Source organism: Equus quagga, chromosome 13 (genome assembly GCF_021613505.1).
Source record: "Equus quagga isolate Etosha38 chromosome 13, UCLA_HA_Equagga_1.0, whole genome shotgun sequence".
Classification (NCBI taxonomy): domain Eukaryota; kingdom Metazoa; phylum Chordata; class Mammalia; order Perissodactyla; family Equidae; genus Equus; species Equus quagga.
Genome location: NC_060279.1, coordinates 9474858 through 9489017, shown reverse-complemented (window position 1 = coordinate 9489017; position 14160 = coordinate 9474858). Strand labels below are relative to the sequence as shown.

The following is a 14160-nucleotide window of genomic DNA, read 5'->3' as shown; positions in this document are numbered from 1 at the left end:
CCAAACTGAACTAGTAGTCCAAAATACACAGGATGAGAAACAATGGAAATTCAGAAGAAGCAGAAAATGAGTGATTAAATGGCAGAATTAAGCCTTCATATATCAATAATCACTCTAAATGTACATGGATTGAATTCTCCTATCAAAACACACAGAGAGGTGGGATAGATTAAAAAATAAGACCCAACAATATGCTGCCTCCAGAAAACTAATCTCATCTCTAAAGACAAACACAGGTTCAGAGCAAAGGAATGGAGGATGATACTCCAAGCTAATGGCAAACAAAATAAAGCAGGTGTTGCCAAACTTATATCAGACAAAGTAGACTTCAAGATAAAACAGGTAATGAGAGAGAAAGAGGGGCAGTATATAATGATAAAAGGGACATTCCACCAAGAAGACATAACACTTATAAACATAAATGCACCCAACACAGGACCACCAAAGTACATAAAATACTATTAACAAACCTAAAAGGAGATATTAACAACAACCAATAAAAGTAGGGGACCTTAACACCCCACTTACACCAATGGAGAGATCATCCAGACAGAAAGTCAACAATGAAATATTGGATTTAAATGAAGAACTAGGCCAGATGAACTTGCATCTCTTCCAATCATAATGCTATGGAACTAGAAATCAAATACAAGAAAAAAGCTGGGAAACTGACAAACATGGAGGCTAAACAACATGCTACTGAACTAAGGGATCATTGAAAAAATTAAAGGAGAAATCAAAAAAAATCTGGAGATAAATGAAAATGAAAACAGACCTTACCAACTCATATGGAATGCAGCAAAAGTGGTCCTAAGAGGGAAATTCATAGCAATACAGGTTCACCTTAACAAATAAGAAAAATCTCAAATAAGCAATCTAAAACTACACCTCACAGAACTAGGAAAAGAAGAACAAACAAAGCCTAAAATCAGCAGAAGGAGGGAAACAGTAAAAATTAGAGCAGAAATAAATGAAATTGAAACAAACAAACAAACAAAAAACAGTAGAAAGTACAATGAAACAAAGAGCTGGTTCTTTGAGAAGATAAACAAAATTGACAAACCCTTAGCCAGACTCAGTAAGAAAAAAAAGAGAGAAGGCACAAATAAATAAAATTAGAAATGAAAAAAGAGGAGAAATTACAATGGATACCACAGAAATACAGAGAATTATAAGAGAATACTACAAAAGCTATATGCCAACAAATTAGACAATCTAGAAGAAATGGATAAATTCTTAGACTCATACACCTCTCAAAACTGAATTGAGAAGAAATGGAGAATCTGAACAGACCAATCACAAGTAAAGAGATTGAAACAGTAATCAAAAACCCTCCCAAAAATAAAAGTCCAGGACCTGATGGCTTCCCTGGAGACTTCTACTAAACATTTAAAGAAGATTTAATACCTATCCTTCTCAAACTATTCCAAATAGTTGAAGAAGATGGAACACTTCCTAACACATTTTATGAGGCCAACATCACCCTGATCCCAAAACTAGACAAGGACAAAACAAAGAAGGAAAATTACAGGCCAATATCTCTGAGGAACATAGATGCAAAAATCCTCAACAAAATATTGGCAAACTGAATACAGCAATACATTAAAAAGATCATACACCGTGATCAAGTGGGATTTATACCAGGGTTGCAGGGATGGTTCAACATCCACAAATCAATCAATGTGATACACCACATTAAGAAAATGAGGAATAAAAACCACGTGATCATCTCAATAGATGCAGAGAAAGCATTTGACAAGATTCAACATCTATTTATGCTAAAAACTCTCAATAAAATGCGTATAGAAGGAAAGTATCTCAACATAATAAAGGCCATATATAACAAATCCACAGCCAATATCATACTCAACAGAGAAAAACTGAAAGCCACCCCTCTGAGAACAAGAATAAGACAAGGGTGCCCATTCTCACCACTCTTATTCAAGACAGCAGTCAAGGTTTTGGTCAGAGCAATTAGGCAAGAAAAAGAACTAAAAGGAATCCAAATAGGCAATGAAGAAGTGAAACTTGCTGTTTGCAGATGATATAATTGTATATAGAAAACCCTACAGAATCCATTGGAAAACCATTAGAAATAATCACCAACTACAGAAAACTTGCAGGGTACAAAATCAACTTACAAAAATCAGTTGCATTTCTATACTCTAATAATGAACTAACAGAGAGAGAACTCAAGAATACAATCCCATTTACAATTGCAACAAAAAAGAATAAAATATCTAGGAATAAATTTAACCAAAGAGGTGAAAGACCCATAAAATGAAAACTATAAGACATTACTGAAAGAAATTGATGATGACATAAAGAAATGGAAAGATATTCCATGCACATGGATTGGAAGAATAAATACAGTTAAAATGTCTATACCACCTAAAGCAATCTACAGATTCAATGCAATCCAATCAGAATCCCAATAACATTCTTCACGGAAAGAGAACAAAGAATCCTAAAATTCATATGGGGCAACAAAAGATTCCAGAATAGCTAAAGCAATCTGGAGAAAAAAGAACAAAGCTGGAGGCATCACAATCCCTGACTTCAAAATATCCTAGAAAGCTATAATAATCAAAATAGCATGGTACTGGTACAAAAACACACATGCAGATTGATGGAACAAAATTGAAAGCCCAGAAATAAAACTACACATCTATGGATAGCTGATCTTCAACAAAGGAGCTAAGAACATACAATGGAGAAAGGAAAGTGTCTTTAATAAATGGTGTTGGGAGAACTGGCCAGCCACATGCAAAAGAATGAAAGTAGACCATTATCTTTCACTATAAACAAAAATCACCTCTATATGGATCAAAGACTTGAAGATTTGACCTGAAACCATAAAACTCCTAGAAGAAAATATAAGCAATAATTCTCTCTGACATTGGTCTTAGAAGCACCTTTTCAAATAGTCAGACATGGGAAACAAAAGAAAAAAAACCAAGCAGGACTTCATCAGGCTAAAGAGCTTCTGCAATGCAAAGGAAACCAGGAACAACAAAAAAAGACAACCCCCAATTGGGAGAAAATATTTGCAAATCATATATCTGACAAGGGGTTAATCTCCAAAATATGTAAAGAACTCACACAACGCAACAAGAAAAAAACAACCCAATCAAAAAATGGGCAGAGGATATGATCAGACATTTTTCCAAAGAAGATATACAGATGGCCAACAGGTACATGAAAAGATGTTCAACATCACTAATCATCAGGGAAATGCAAATCAAAACTACACTAAGATATCTATCACCTTACACTCATTAGAATGGCTACAATCACCAAGACAAAAATAACAAATGTTAGAGAGGGTGTGGAGAAAAGGGAACCCTCATATACTGCTGGTGGGACTGCAAACTGGTGCAGCCACTATGGAAAATAATATGGAGATTTCTCAAGAAATTAAAAATAGAAATACCATACGACCCAGCTATCCCACTACTGGGTATTTATACAAAGGACTTGAAATCAACAACTCAGAGACCTATGTACCCCTATGTTCATTGCAGCATTATTCACTATAGCTAAGAATGGAAGCAACCCAAGTGCCCATTGACTGATGATTGGATAAAGAAGATGTGATGTATATATATAATGGAATACTACTCAGCCATAAAAAAGACAAAATCATCCCATTTGCAACAACATGGATGGACCTTGAGGGTATTATGTTAAGTGAAATAAGCCAGACAGAGAAAGACAAACACCATATGACTTCTCTCATATGTTTAAGATAAACAAACACACGGACAAAGAGAACAGTTTAGTGGTTACCAGAGGGGAAGGGGGTTTGAGGGTGAGCACAAGGGGTGAAGGGGCACATTTACATGGTGACTGACAAAATAATAATGTACAACTGAAATTTCACAATGTTATAAACTATTATGACCTCGATAAAAAAATTAAAAAGAATTAATGAGAATCCATATACAAAATACTGTGGGGTCTTTATGTGTTAGATAAAGTATTATTACTTTAGTCATTTTTCTGGAGGAAGTCTGGGCAAACTCATGCATTAAGTATACTCCAAGTACGGAAAAAAATCAGAATAGATTTCAGAAGTAGTATGCTTGATATCATGCATAGAATATAATTTAAAATACGATTCCAACACTTCAATGTTAGGCTCAATCAGTGTAACACATAGTTTAAAAAATCAGGTTATATCTTTCATCTTCCTAGACTTTAAGATCAACTGAAAACTTTTTCCTTAAAGCCCATGGGAAATCCACTGAATACTGGATTCCCTATTGTCCTAAATTCTTTCTTTTAAGGAGCCCTCTATATTCTTTAAAAAAAAAATTGAAAATAACTCAAAAAAAATCACCTCTCAACAATGTTGAGGCAAGACACGCCATCCTGGCCACCCACAGCATAGAGAAAGCCTCCAAGCACTGCCACACCAACACTTGTCCTGCAGGTGCTTGTAGGAGCCACATCACTGCTCCACTGGTTTGTTTTGGGGTCATACCTGCAGAGAACACATCAAGAGCAGAGTTTATATTACACCAAGAAAGTGTGGCTATGTTTACATATTCAATGATATATAATATGATATAAATTCTTTTCACTAAATATGGACTGATTAATAACTAAAGCATGTGAGAGTCTAATTTATGTTTTTATTTTTTGAAATTAATTTTACTTAAAAAAGTTATATATAAATACATATTCTTTAAAAAATTTTTTCAGAATATTAAAGCTAAAGTTCCCTTTGAGTTCCACCCAATTTCTGGTCTCTTCCCATTTTGATTTAGTGTATATCCTTCAAGACTGTTCAGTAAAATATTTTTAAGTAGGCATATATCTACGCACATATATATTTCCTTATATGTAAGCATGTTTTCCTTACATAAATAATAATACACAGTAGGCACTGTTTTTTCACTATTTCTGAGATCTATTTATGCTAATAGATACAGCTCTAGATTTTTCCTTTGAACCATTTCATTATATTGTGTGTACCATATTTTATTTAATTGTATTCCTACTGATGTATCCTTATGTTGTTTCTGATATTTTGCCATCAAAAACAGTGATTAGCCTTGTATGTTTCTCCTTGTGCAAATGGATAAATAGAATCATGAGGCACAGAGTATATTTTCATAACTTTAAAAAATACTATCACATTGCTCTTTTTATAGCTATACAAATTTTGTTTTCAATTTCATAAATTTTTTCTTTTCTTTCTTTTTTCTTTTTTTAAGGAAGATTAGCCCTGAGCTAACTACTGCCAGTCCTCCTCTCTTTGCTGAGGAAGACTGGCCCTGAGCTAACATCCGTGCCCATCTTCTTCTACTTTATATGTGGGATGCCTACCACAGCATGGCTTGCCAAGTGGTGCCATGTCCGCACCCGGGCTCCGAACCAGCCAAACCCAGGCCACCGAGAAGCAGAACATGCGCACTTAACCGCTGCACCACCGGGCCGGCCCCTTTTCTTTTCTTTCTATTTAATTGATTTCTCCCTTTTCTTGAGTTTTGTTGCTCTTTTTATAACTACTTGATTTAAAGGCATGATTTATTTTTCCATCTTTCTTATTTTCAAATGAGTGCATGTAAGTTATAATGCACATAAATTTGCCTCTGAAAACTACCTTAGTTGCATTCCACACATTTTGATATAGATGGGCTTAACTGTTATTAAGTCGTAAATATTTAATCATTTTCACTCATTTCTTTAACTCATCAATTTATTTTTAAGTGTGTGTGTGTTCTCTTTTAACTTCTATGGAGCTGATTGCCCTGCTTTTTTTGTTTGTTTTTTTCAGCTACACAATCTATACCTCGAGATCTTGAAACGCTGCAGGGTTTCATAGATATGTTTAGGAAATACCAAGAATCACTATAAATCGACACAGCTGAATGTAAAAGGGTATGTGAGAGCAAGAAGCTATAAGTTATTTCTACTATTGTAGGTTTCCAGTGTGCCAAGCACTGTGATAAAAACGGAAAAAGACATTTCAACAAACAATTATAGACAACATGATATGTATAAGTATGTTGAAAACACTTATGAAAGAGCAGAGGAATGAGTAATTAATTTGTCTGTATTGTGTCAGAGAAGGCTTTATATAAGAAGTAAGATTTGAGTCTTGAAGAGATATTCCAGGGAAGAACAGCATGCATACACACAGGCAAAGAAGCATGAAAGAGGATGGTGTGTCCAAGGAACTGCAAGTGAGGTGGCGGGTCTGCAACAGCATGTTTAGGGAATAGTGGTGTGCCAGGGGAGAGAGACTGGAAAAACAGGTGAAGGTCAGATCATAAAGGACTTGTATGTTATGCTAAATGGTCTAGGCTGCCAACTAGTGCCACAGACGCAAAACTAAAGCAGCAAGTCACATCTATTTCCTAATTAACATCTGAAATAAAAATTATATGAATAGTAGAGAAAAAATTTCAAATTGACCTTACTTACCTTTCAACACTATTGAGATAAGAGGATCCATCATGGCCTCCTACTGCATATAACAGGTCATCAAGAACGCTGACCCCAACGCCACATCGCCTTTTGCTCATTGACGCTACCATTCGCCATTCATTGGTCTGTGGATCATATCGTTCAACACTGGAAATGGCATCTCCACTGCACCAACCACCAACTGGGGAAGTAATGGAAATGGTCAGGAGAATACCTTTCCTAAAGCATAGAATATATCACTCACTGCTGACCTTTAAACTGCGACCTAATGTCTGGACTTACCAGATGTCTCTAGAAGCAGGTCAGAACATAAGTTATGACTTTTACTTATTCCATTGGGATTGCTATAATCTTTAACTTTCTAAATAAGTTAGTCTTACGTCCATTTTACAGAAGAGGGCAAGGACACCAATTCAAATCAGGTTGGGAGGTAGAGTGGCATTTAATAAATAGAACACTGCATTTAGTTAGAAAACTAGGACTTGACTGTGGCCTCTACTAAGCTATGTGATCTTGGGGAAATCTTGGAAACTATCTTATTTGTAAAATAAGAAATAAAAATTTAAAGGTGAAATAATCTATATATGAAACTGCTTTCTAAAGTATAAAACCTACATTAATGTAATGTGTTATCGAAAGCCAAAAGAAGAACTATAACTCAGAAGCCTGTCTTTATTTTTTTTAAAATTCTCTTAGGGGAGAGGGATTTTGGCTCATCTACTCATGGTCTCTTAATAGGTCCTTTTGTGACTAAAAATAATACAAAAATTCTTATGATTTATACTGCAAAATATTTTGCTTTCTGTTTAATCTGCAGTCTGTACTAAATTCTACATTATCCAAAGTGACATTTAAGATCAGAAAATATCTTGAAGAAATTACACTTTTCATAAGTAAGTAATACTCAGAATAATAGGTTCAAACTGAGTTCCATAAAGCTTCTCTGAGTGCTCCCTGAAAAAAAGCGTAGTTACAAAGGATATATTTAATTTTTTATTCTTTCAAATCATCTCTATTTCAATCTAAAATAAGAGCTAGATACTGCAGCTTAAAAAGTGAAGTCCAAGGATACCTTAACCTTAAAACATATGAAAACTGATGTTTTCTAGGGGGTGTCATTAACTTCCTGAGCCAGACTAGAATGGTAGTAATGTTGCTAACCTTCTTTGAAGTATATTTGAAAATTCACTTCTTTATTTCAAATCTCAATGTGCTGTATACATTTTGTTTTATTATGGTTTCATTTAAATCAGGATATTCACCTAATACTAAATCACACTAAGTTTTCTGTATATTAATTTGATTAAATTTGAATTCTGTATTAGGCTATATGCTAGGATTTTCAAGATCAGAGAAAATATCATAAATTCCAAAGGAAAATTTGGCTGCAAATGTGAGAGTTATAAGCATTTAAGACAAATCAAATAGCCTAATCATTAAACCTCGGGCAGAATTTTACAATGGAAGCCATTACATTTTGCATTCCATTTTACAATGGAAGCTTTTTATTGGATTACATGGCTCCAAGTCAAATTAATATCACTTCATAAACTGTGCTCTTTGATACTAAAGAAGAAGAAATAAGCCTTTAGGAGACCACACTTAAATCTTTCCTGTCACCTGGGGAAACAAGAAAAGGAAAGGGTTGTTCAATTCCACTGCCTTATGGCGATTGTATGTGCATTATGATTTCCAAGGCAGCAGGGTGATGGCATAACTAGGATAGAACTACTTATCATTATAAGCCAAGGACACTGTACTTAGCAAAATAAAGTGTACGCGTTGTCCTTGCCATGGGAACTCTCAACTTAAGTTACGCAATGTACCTAATGAAAATTATTGCTGAAAAGGGGACATATAGTTTTACATATGTGAGATGTTCACTCTAAAAAGAATTACTTCAAAGAGAGATTTGGTCAATAGTGTTACCTTAAAGAAAGAAACTTCCATAAAGTATCTGGAATAACAATTATTGAACTGTGAACACTAAAAAACCCCCAAACAAATCAGAAACACAAAATTGAGAAGCATCAAGAAGCCTAGGGCTGGCCCCGTGGCTGAGTGGTTAAGTTCGCGCGCTCCGCTGCAGGCGGCCCAGTGTTTCGGCGGTTCGAATCCTGGGCGCGGACATGGCACTGCTCATTGAACCACACTGAGGCAGCGTCCCACATGCCACAACTAGAAGGACCCACAACTAAGAACATACAACTATGTACCGGGGGCTTTGGGGAGAAAAAGGAAAACAATAAAATCTTAAAAAAAAAAAAAAAAAGCCTAATGGAAAACAAGAGGATAAGCCAGAAGATATTAATAGGAGTAAAATGCTCCTGAGTAAGAAACTACTGAGATTATAGATTTGATCTTAGGCTTCCAGGGTTTATCTCCATAGAGTGATGAGGAAAGGAAAACTCAATTTTCCAAAGTTAAGTGAAAACTGGTAATTTGGCATTCCAAAGATAATGAAAACAAAATCGCAATAAAAACCAAAGCAAATTGAGGATTAAATTTTAAGTAGAGACAGATGGGTTAAGATCTAAAATAATGTCAGTGAACACTATCACTCGAGAATGGAGTTCAGATCTGGATAACATAAAAACACTAAGAAAGCAGGGAAAACCAATACTAGTTGTAAAGGAAAAGACTTAGCAGCTTTTCTCAACAAATGAAAACAGAAACCACAGGGGCTGGCCCTGTGGCATAGGGGTTAAGTTTGAGTGCTCTGCTTCAGTGGCCCAGGGTTTGCCAGTTTGGATCCCTGGCACAGACCTGCGCACTGCTTATCAAGCTATGCTATGGCAGGCATCCCATGTACAGAGTGGAGGAGGATGGGCACAGATGTTGGCCCAGGGCCAATCTTCCTCAGCAAAAAGACGAGAATTGGCAGCAGATCTTAGCTCAGGGCTAGTCTTCCTCAAAAAAAAAAAAAAGAAAGAAAACCATAATAGTGTAAAAAAGGTGAGATGATTTAACTTTTCATTGTTATATTTTTGTGTTAATCAAAATTTCTATACTGATTATGTATTCACTTTTATAATCAGAAAAACAAAAAGTGTTATTTAAAAATAGGTTATATTTCACCTACAAAGTGACCTTAGTAATCCATTACTGCTACTGGCATGTGCTTTCCAATTTTCTTTTTCCATTAATCATGATGGGTCGATGCTAATTTCTCACTAGTGTTTCTCAGGATCAACATGCAATTAATCTTTGTTGATTGCCTACTCTGACAAGATTGCTATACAATCTGGAAACTACAAAGATAAATTAGAAATGGTCCCTGCCCTCAAGTGGTTAACAATATAGTAGAGGAATCAGATAGCCAAACAGCAATATGGCACAACAAACTACTTTTATAAGTAAAAGACCCTTAAGAACATAATTTATCTAGTTTAACCAACAAAGCTAAACAAATGTTATAAAGACATCCCTGTGAATCTAACTAGATCTGACGATGAATTTATTCACCAAGCTATGGCAACTATAGACTGCTATGTGGGAGCGAGAATGCAGATAGAGTAGGTGTGAGCATGCAAGTGTCGTGTAAACCTATATGAGTGTGTGAATACATACCTGTGCATGCATATATAGGAAAGAAAGTCATAGGAACAAGTAAGAATGATAATAGAAATGATAAATCCATTAATAACAATAAACAGAGACATTAAGACACTGGAAGTAAGAGAGATTTCAATGCATGATGAATTAGTAATTAAGTTTTAAATCTAAACACAAATGAAAGAATGCTTTCAAAAGAGAAGGAAAAAACCTTATGCAGATTAGAGAGGAAAAGAAAACCTGGTATCATCTTTCTTCTTGAAGAAATGTTGTAATCCTCTACATGAAGAAATTTAGATAAAAAAATTTTAAAAGAGAGAATTCAAAACATAAATTGTCAAATTTTCCTCCTAAAAATATAGGGTAAAAATATACTCCCACATGCCAAGAGAAAATTAAATTGGAGAGAAAAAGAGAGGCAAGTGGTTAGGCTGATGGGAAAGGATACTATGCCTCAGCAATTGCACGAAATTCCCTGATGAAAAGGAATAGAACATTTCACAGATCAAGATAGGACAATAGAATATGAGAACAATTAAATCTAGGGAGCCATGGAATCCCTGAAATTTGGGAGCTTAAATATAAAGACTACAATATGTTCCAGTTAGCTTTATGAGTCAGGATTTGAAAAAACTTTGAAGAGAAAGAACTTGCTATAGACTGAACGTTTGTGTTCTGACAAAATTCATATGTTGAAATCTAAGGAGGTGGGGTCTTTGGGAGGTGCTTAGGTCATGAGGGCAGAGCCCTCATGGATGGGATTAGTGCTCTTATAAAAGAGACCTCAGAGAACTCCCTTGCCCCTTCCACCATGTGAGGACACAGTGAGAAGATGAGAAGATGGCCTTCTATGAAGAACCAGCAAGCCGGCCCTCAGCAGAATGCTGAATCTGCCAGCGCCTTGATCTTGGATTTTCCAGCCTCCAGAACCGTGAGAAATAAATTTCTGTTGTTTATAAGCCACCCAGTCTATGGTTTTCTGTTATAGCAGTCCAAATGGACTAAGACAGAACTAGTGAGAAGTTTTACTAAACAGTAGGAAAGTTATTATTCAGGTGAACAAGGGAGCTGAATTCACATGGATGCAAGTGAAACATCTGAGATGGAAAGTTCTCAGAGATTTAGGGGCCAACAGTAGGAGCCAAATGATACAGCAGGTTGTCTTGGGCTCAATTCAGCTCAGCAGAGCTAGGAAAGAGTGTAACTGTTTAATGTAAGACAATGTTTTTTGACAATTCCATGCAATTATGAGGAGATTTGCACACTGGTATATAAATTAATGCATATGACTCATTTTAACAAAACATCCCCTGCATGACATTTTTAGATTTATATAAAAATAGAGCACTCTTTTAGAGAATTACCAGAGTTAGTTCATGAGTTACCAGTCAAGCTACATGACAAATTATTATGTGTCTCTTATGACAGTGGATATCACAACTGTCCAAAGGACTACTCAAATGACAACTTCCTTTTTTTGTTTTTTTAAAGATGGGCACCTGAGCTAACAACTGTTGCCAATCTTTTTTTCTTTTTTTTCTGCTTTTTCTCCCCAAATACCCCCAGTACACAGTTGTATATTTTAGTTGTGGGTTCTTCTAGTTGTGGTATGTGGGACAGCGCCTCAACATGGCCTTATGAGCGATGCCATGTCTTTGCCCAGGATCCAAACTGGTGAAATCCTGGGCCGCTGAAGCAGAGCGCTTACTTAACCACTCGGCCGCGGGGCCGGCCCCAAATGACAACTTCTTAAGTGGGAAAATATTCAGTTTGGCCACAGTGCAGTAAGATCCAAACCTGCAAAGAGTACTTCTCCACATCGGATAGGTTTCCGTGGTCTTGTCCTAGGTCCTTGCATTAGTGGTCGTTCTTGAGGCAGCAGGAGATAGTTTTTAGCCTCATCTACCAAGTCTCTGTGGAGAAAATTCTGTGTTTATTCTAAATGTCTAAATAACATTATTAATCAAATGTGGTTTAGGAATATGTAAATTGGCAAACGGGAGCAAGCATAAATCAAAACAAATCATAAACGCTAGCCAATATTAAAAGGGCCACAAACATAAGAGCAATGATGCCGGTTACAGTGTGAGTTGTGAACTGATTGCTATTTCCATCATGACTTCATATCGTAGCGCAAATTCAGCCTAAAACTCAACATGCTTGGGGCCAACAATAACTTAGGTAATCTAAAAATCACAACTCAATTACCAGCCTGCAGAATTGCTGCTTCCTAATGAATTTTATTAGATTCTGCAGGATACTGGCAAAGTGGCACATCAGCCATGGCACTAGATATTTGCTAGATTAATTTAAGGAATAAAAACTAGGTCAAAAATTGGATTGCTAAAAAGAAACACTGTACTGTCATTTATTATTAATTTACTATCTGGTACTGTATGAATGGTTTACTCTCAACAAGTCTACTGAGGACGAACACATTTTTTTTTTCTACCTATTAAGGTACTTACTGAGAAGAACTTAGTAATTACACTTGTTAAACACAATATCCTAAGACAAACTATTTACATATATACTTCTTTCACTTGAGAACTTTGAGTGATTCAGTGCCTGATTAGTGCAAATTCAATGTTATTCTTTTCTCTCTCGACTCTGAAAGTGTTTCCTAAACTACACTATATTTTCATTTCTGTAGTTATTTTATGTTACAAAGAGAGATCATTTATTCCTGCTAGACCAGTCCCAGGCATGACCCAATTATGCACTTGATTATATGGCTTTGCTAAGGCCCCTTCTGAGTTTATTTATCTTAAAAACAAAAACAAACCAAAACCAAAAAAAAAAAACAAAAAACAAACCCCAAGCTATTGACCAAGAGCTTTTTCTAGCTTCCCCAGCCTTAAAAACAGACTGTGATCTCCTAATAGCTGGTTTTTGGTTAACTTGTTCAGCAGTTCCTAGAAATAGAACAGAGTAATACTTAGCAGCCAACACAAAATTAATAGTAACGACGACGACAACCCTTACAGTTATGTGCTAGTCCCTGTTTTAAGGGCTTAATAAATATTAACTCATTTAATCCCCACCATAGCCCTATGGAATACGTCCTATTACTACTCCTACTTTCTAGATGAAGGAACTGTAGCAGAAAGAGGTTAAGGTAACTTGCCTAAGGTCATAAGCTAGTAAATGGTGATGTCAGGATAGTAGGAACGGGCTTCTTTTGAAGTGCCTTTGTAAGTACCTTTACTTTCTGCATCAGAATCAGTACAATCTGCTTTATGTTTTATGGGGGAAGGGCACCTTTGTATTGTTTCTTCAGATCTCAGCATCCATAATTCATACGGTTTTCCTTCTGCTATATTTGGGGAACTTAATTATCATTTGTCTACTTTTTAAATTTAAAAGATAAACATCTAAAATCTCCTCTAACATCTCTTGTTAAAGGGACAGGCTCCAGATTATAGAAGAAATGCAAATGAGTCTCCATGGCTGACCTCTCTTATAGGGATTCCTGATTCTGGAACAAGTTTCTTTAGTCACTAAGGGAGACTCAAAGGTCAGTGTAGGTTAAGGAGTTCTGAGTACTGACTTGCTCTTTCATTTTTATGTATGGAACATGTGGGGAAAAATAATTTAAAAGATTATATCGTTTCAGATTTGAACTTAAATCTTAAAATGTGTCAAACTGGGAAAAGCAATTTATTAAATTTTGTATATATTACAAAGATAGCCCAATAAAACAGGTGTTTTGTGTGTTTGTTTGCTTTGTAAATGCATTTAGAGTTTCTTTCAATTAAAAACCATGACGAAACTGCTTCATTAAGATCCAGTGGAAACTGTTCCCCAGCTCCTTTAGGAGTGTGGCAGATCTTTAACTATGTCCACAATCTCAGAAAGTAAGGCTGGTCCTGTTCTCTGACTAGGCATATATGATGAAATGGAAAAGTGCTCCTGACACACTTTTTGACAGAATCAACAGCATTATTTAATTTATCTCAAGAAAAAATGTATTAGCCAAGAATGGCACCTTCAAATTCAAGCTTGCACCAAAATCTTAGAAATCTACCTCTTTATTGCCACTTCTACACCAATAAGCACCACACATAAAAACCTAATGGAATAGAATACAAGAAGTTCAGTCCTCTCTTCTTCCATCTCCTCCTCTTGACCCTAGCCCAGAAGAAAAACCTGTTAAATACTGCACTG

General features: G+C 35.7%; 1 protein-coding gene across 2 annotated transcripts in view; it reads right to left on the bottom strand.

Annotated features, from left to right (window-relative positions):
• KLHL20 (kelch like family member 20) overlaps positions 1-14160 on the bottom strand; it is a 56009-nt gene that overhangs the window by 17272 nt on the left and 24577 nt on the right. For both annotated transcript variants that reach the window (XM_046683564.1, XM_046683565.1), the window contains 3 exons: positions 11791-11906; positions 6436-6619; positions 4343-4486 (listed from right to left, as the gene is read on the bottom strand). In XM_046683564.1, the coding sequence (XP_046539520.1) occupies positions 4343-4486; positions 6436-6619; positions 11791-11906 (444 nt within the window). The remainder of the gene's footprint in view (positions 1-4342; positions 4487-6435; positions 6620-11790; positions 11907-14160) is intronic.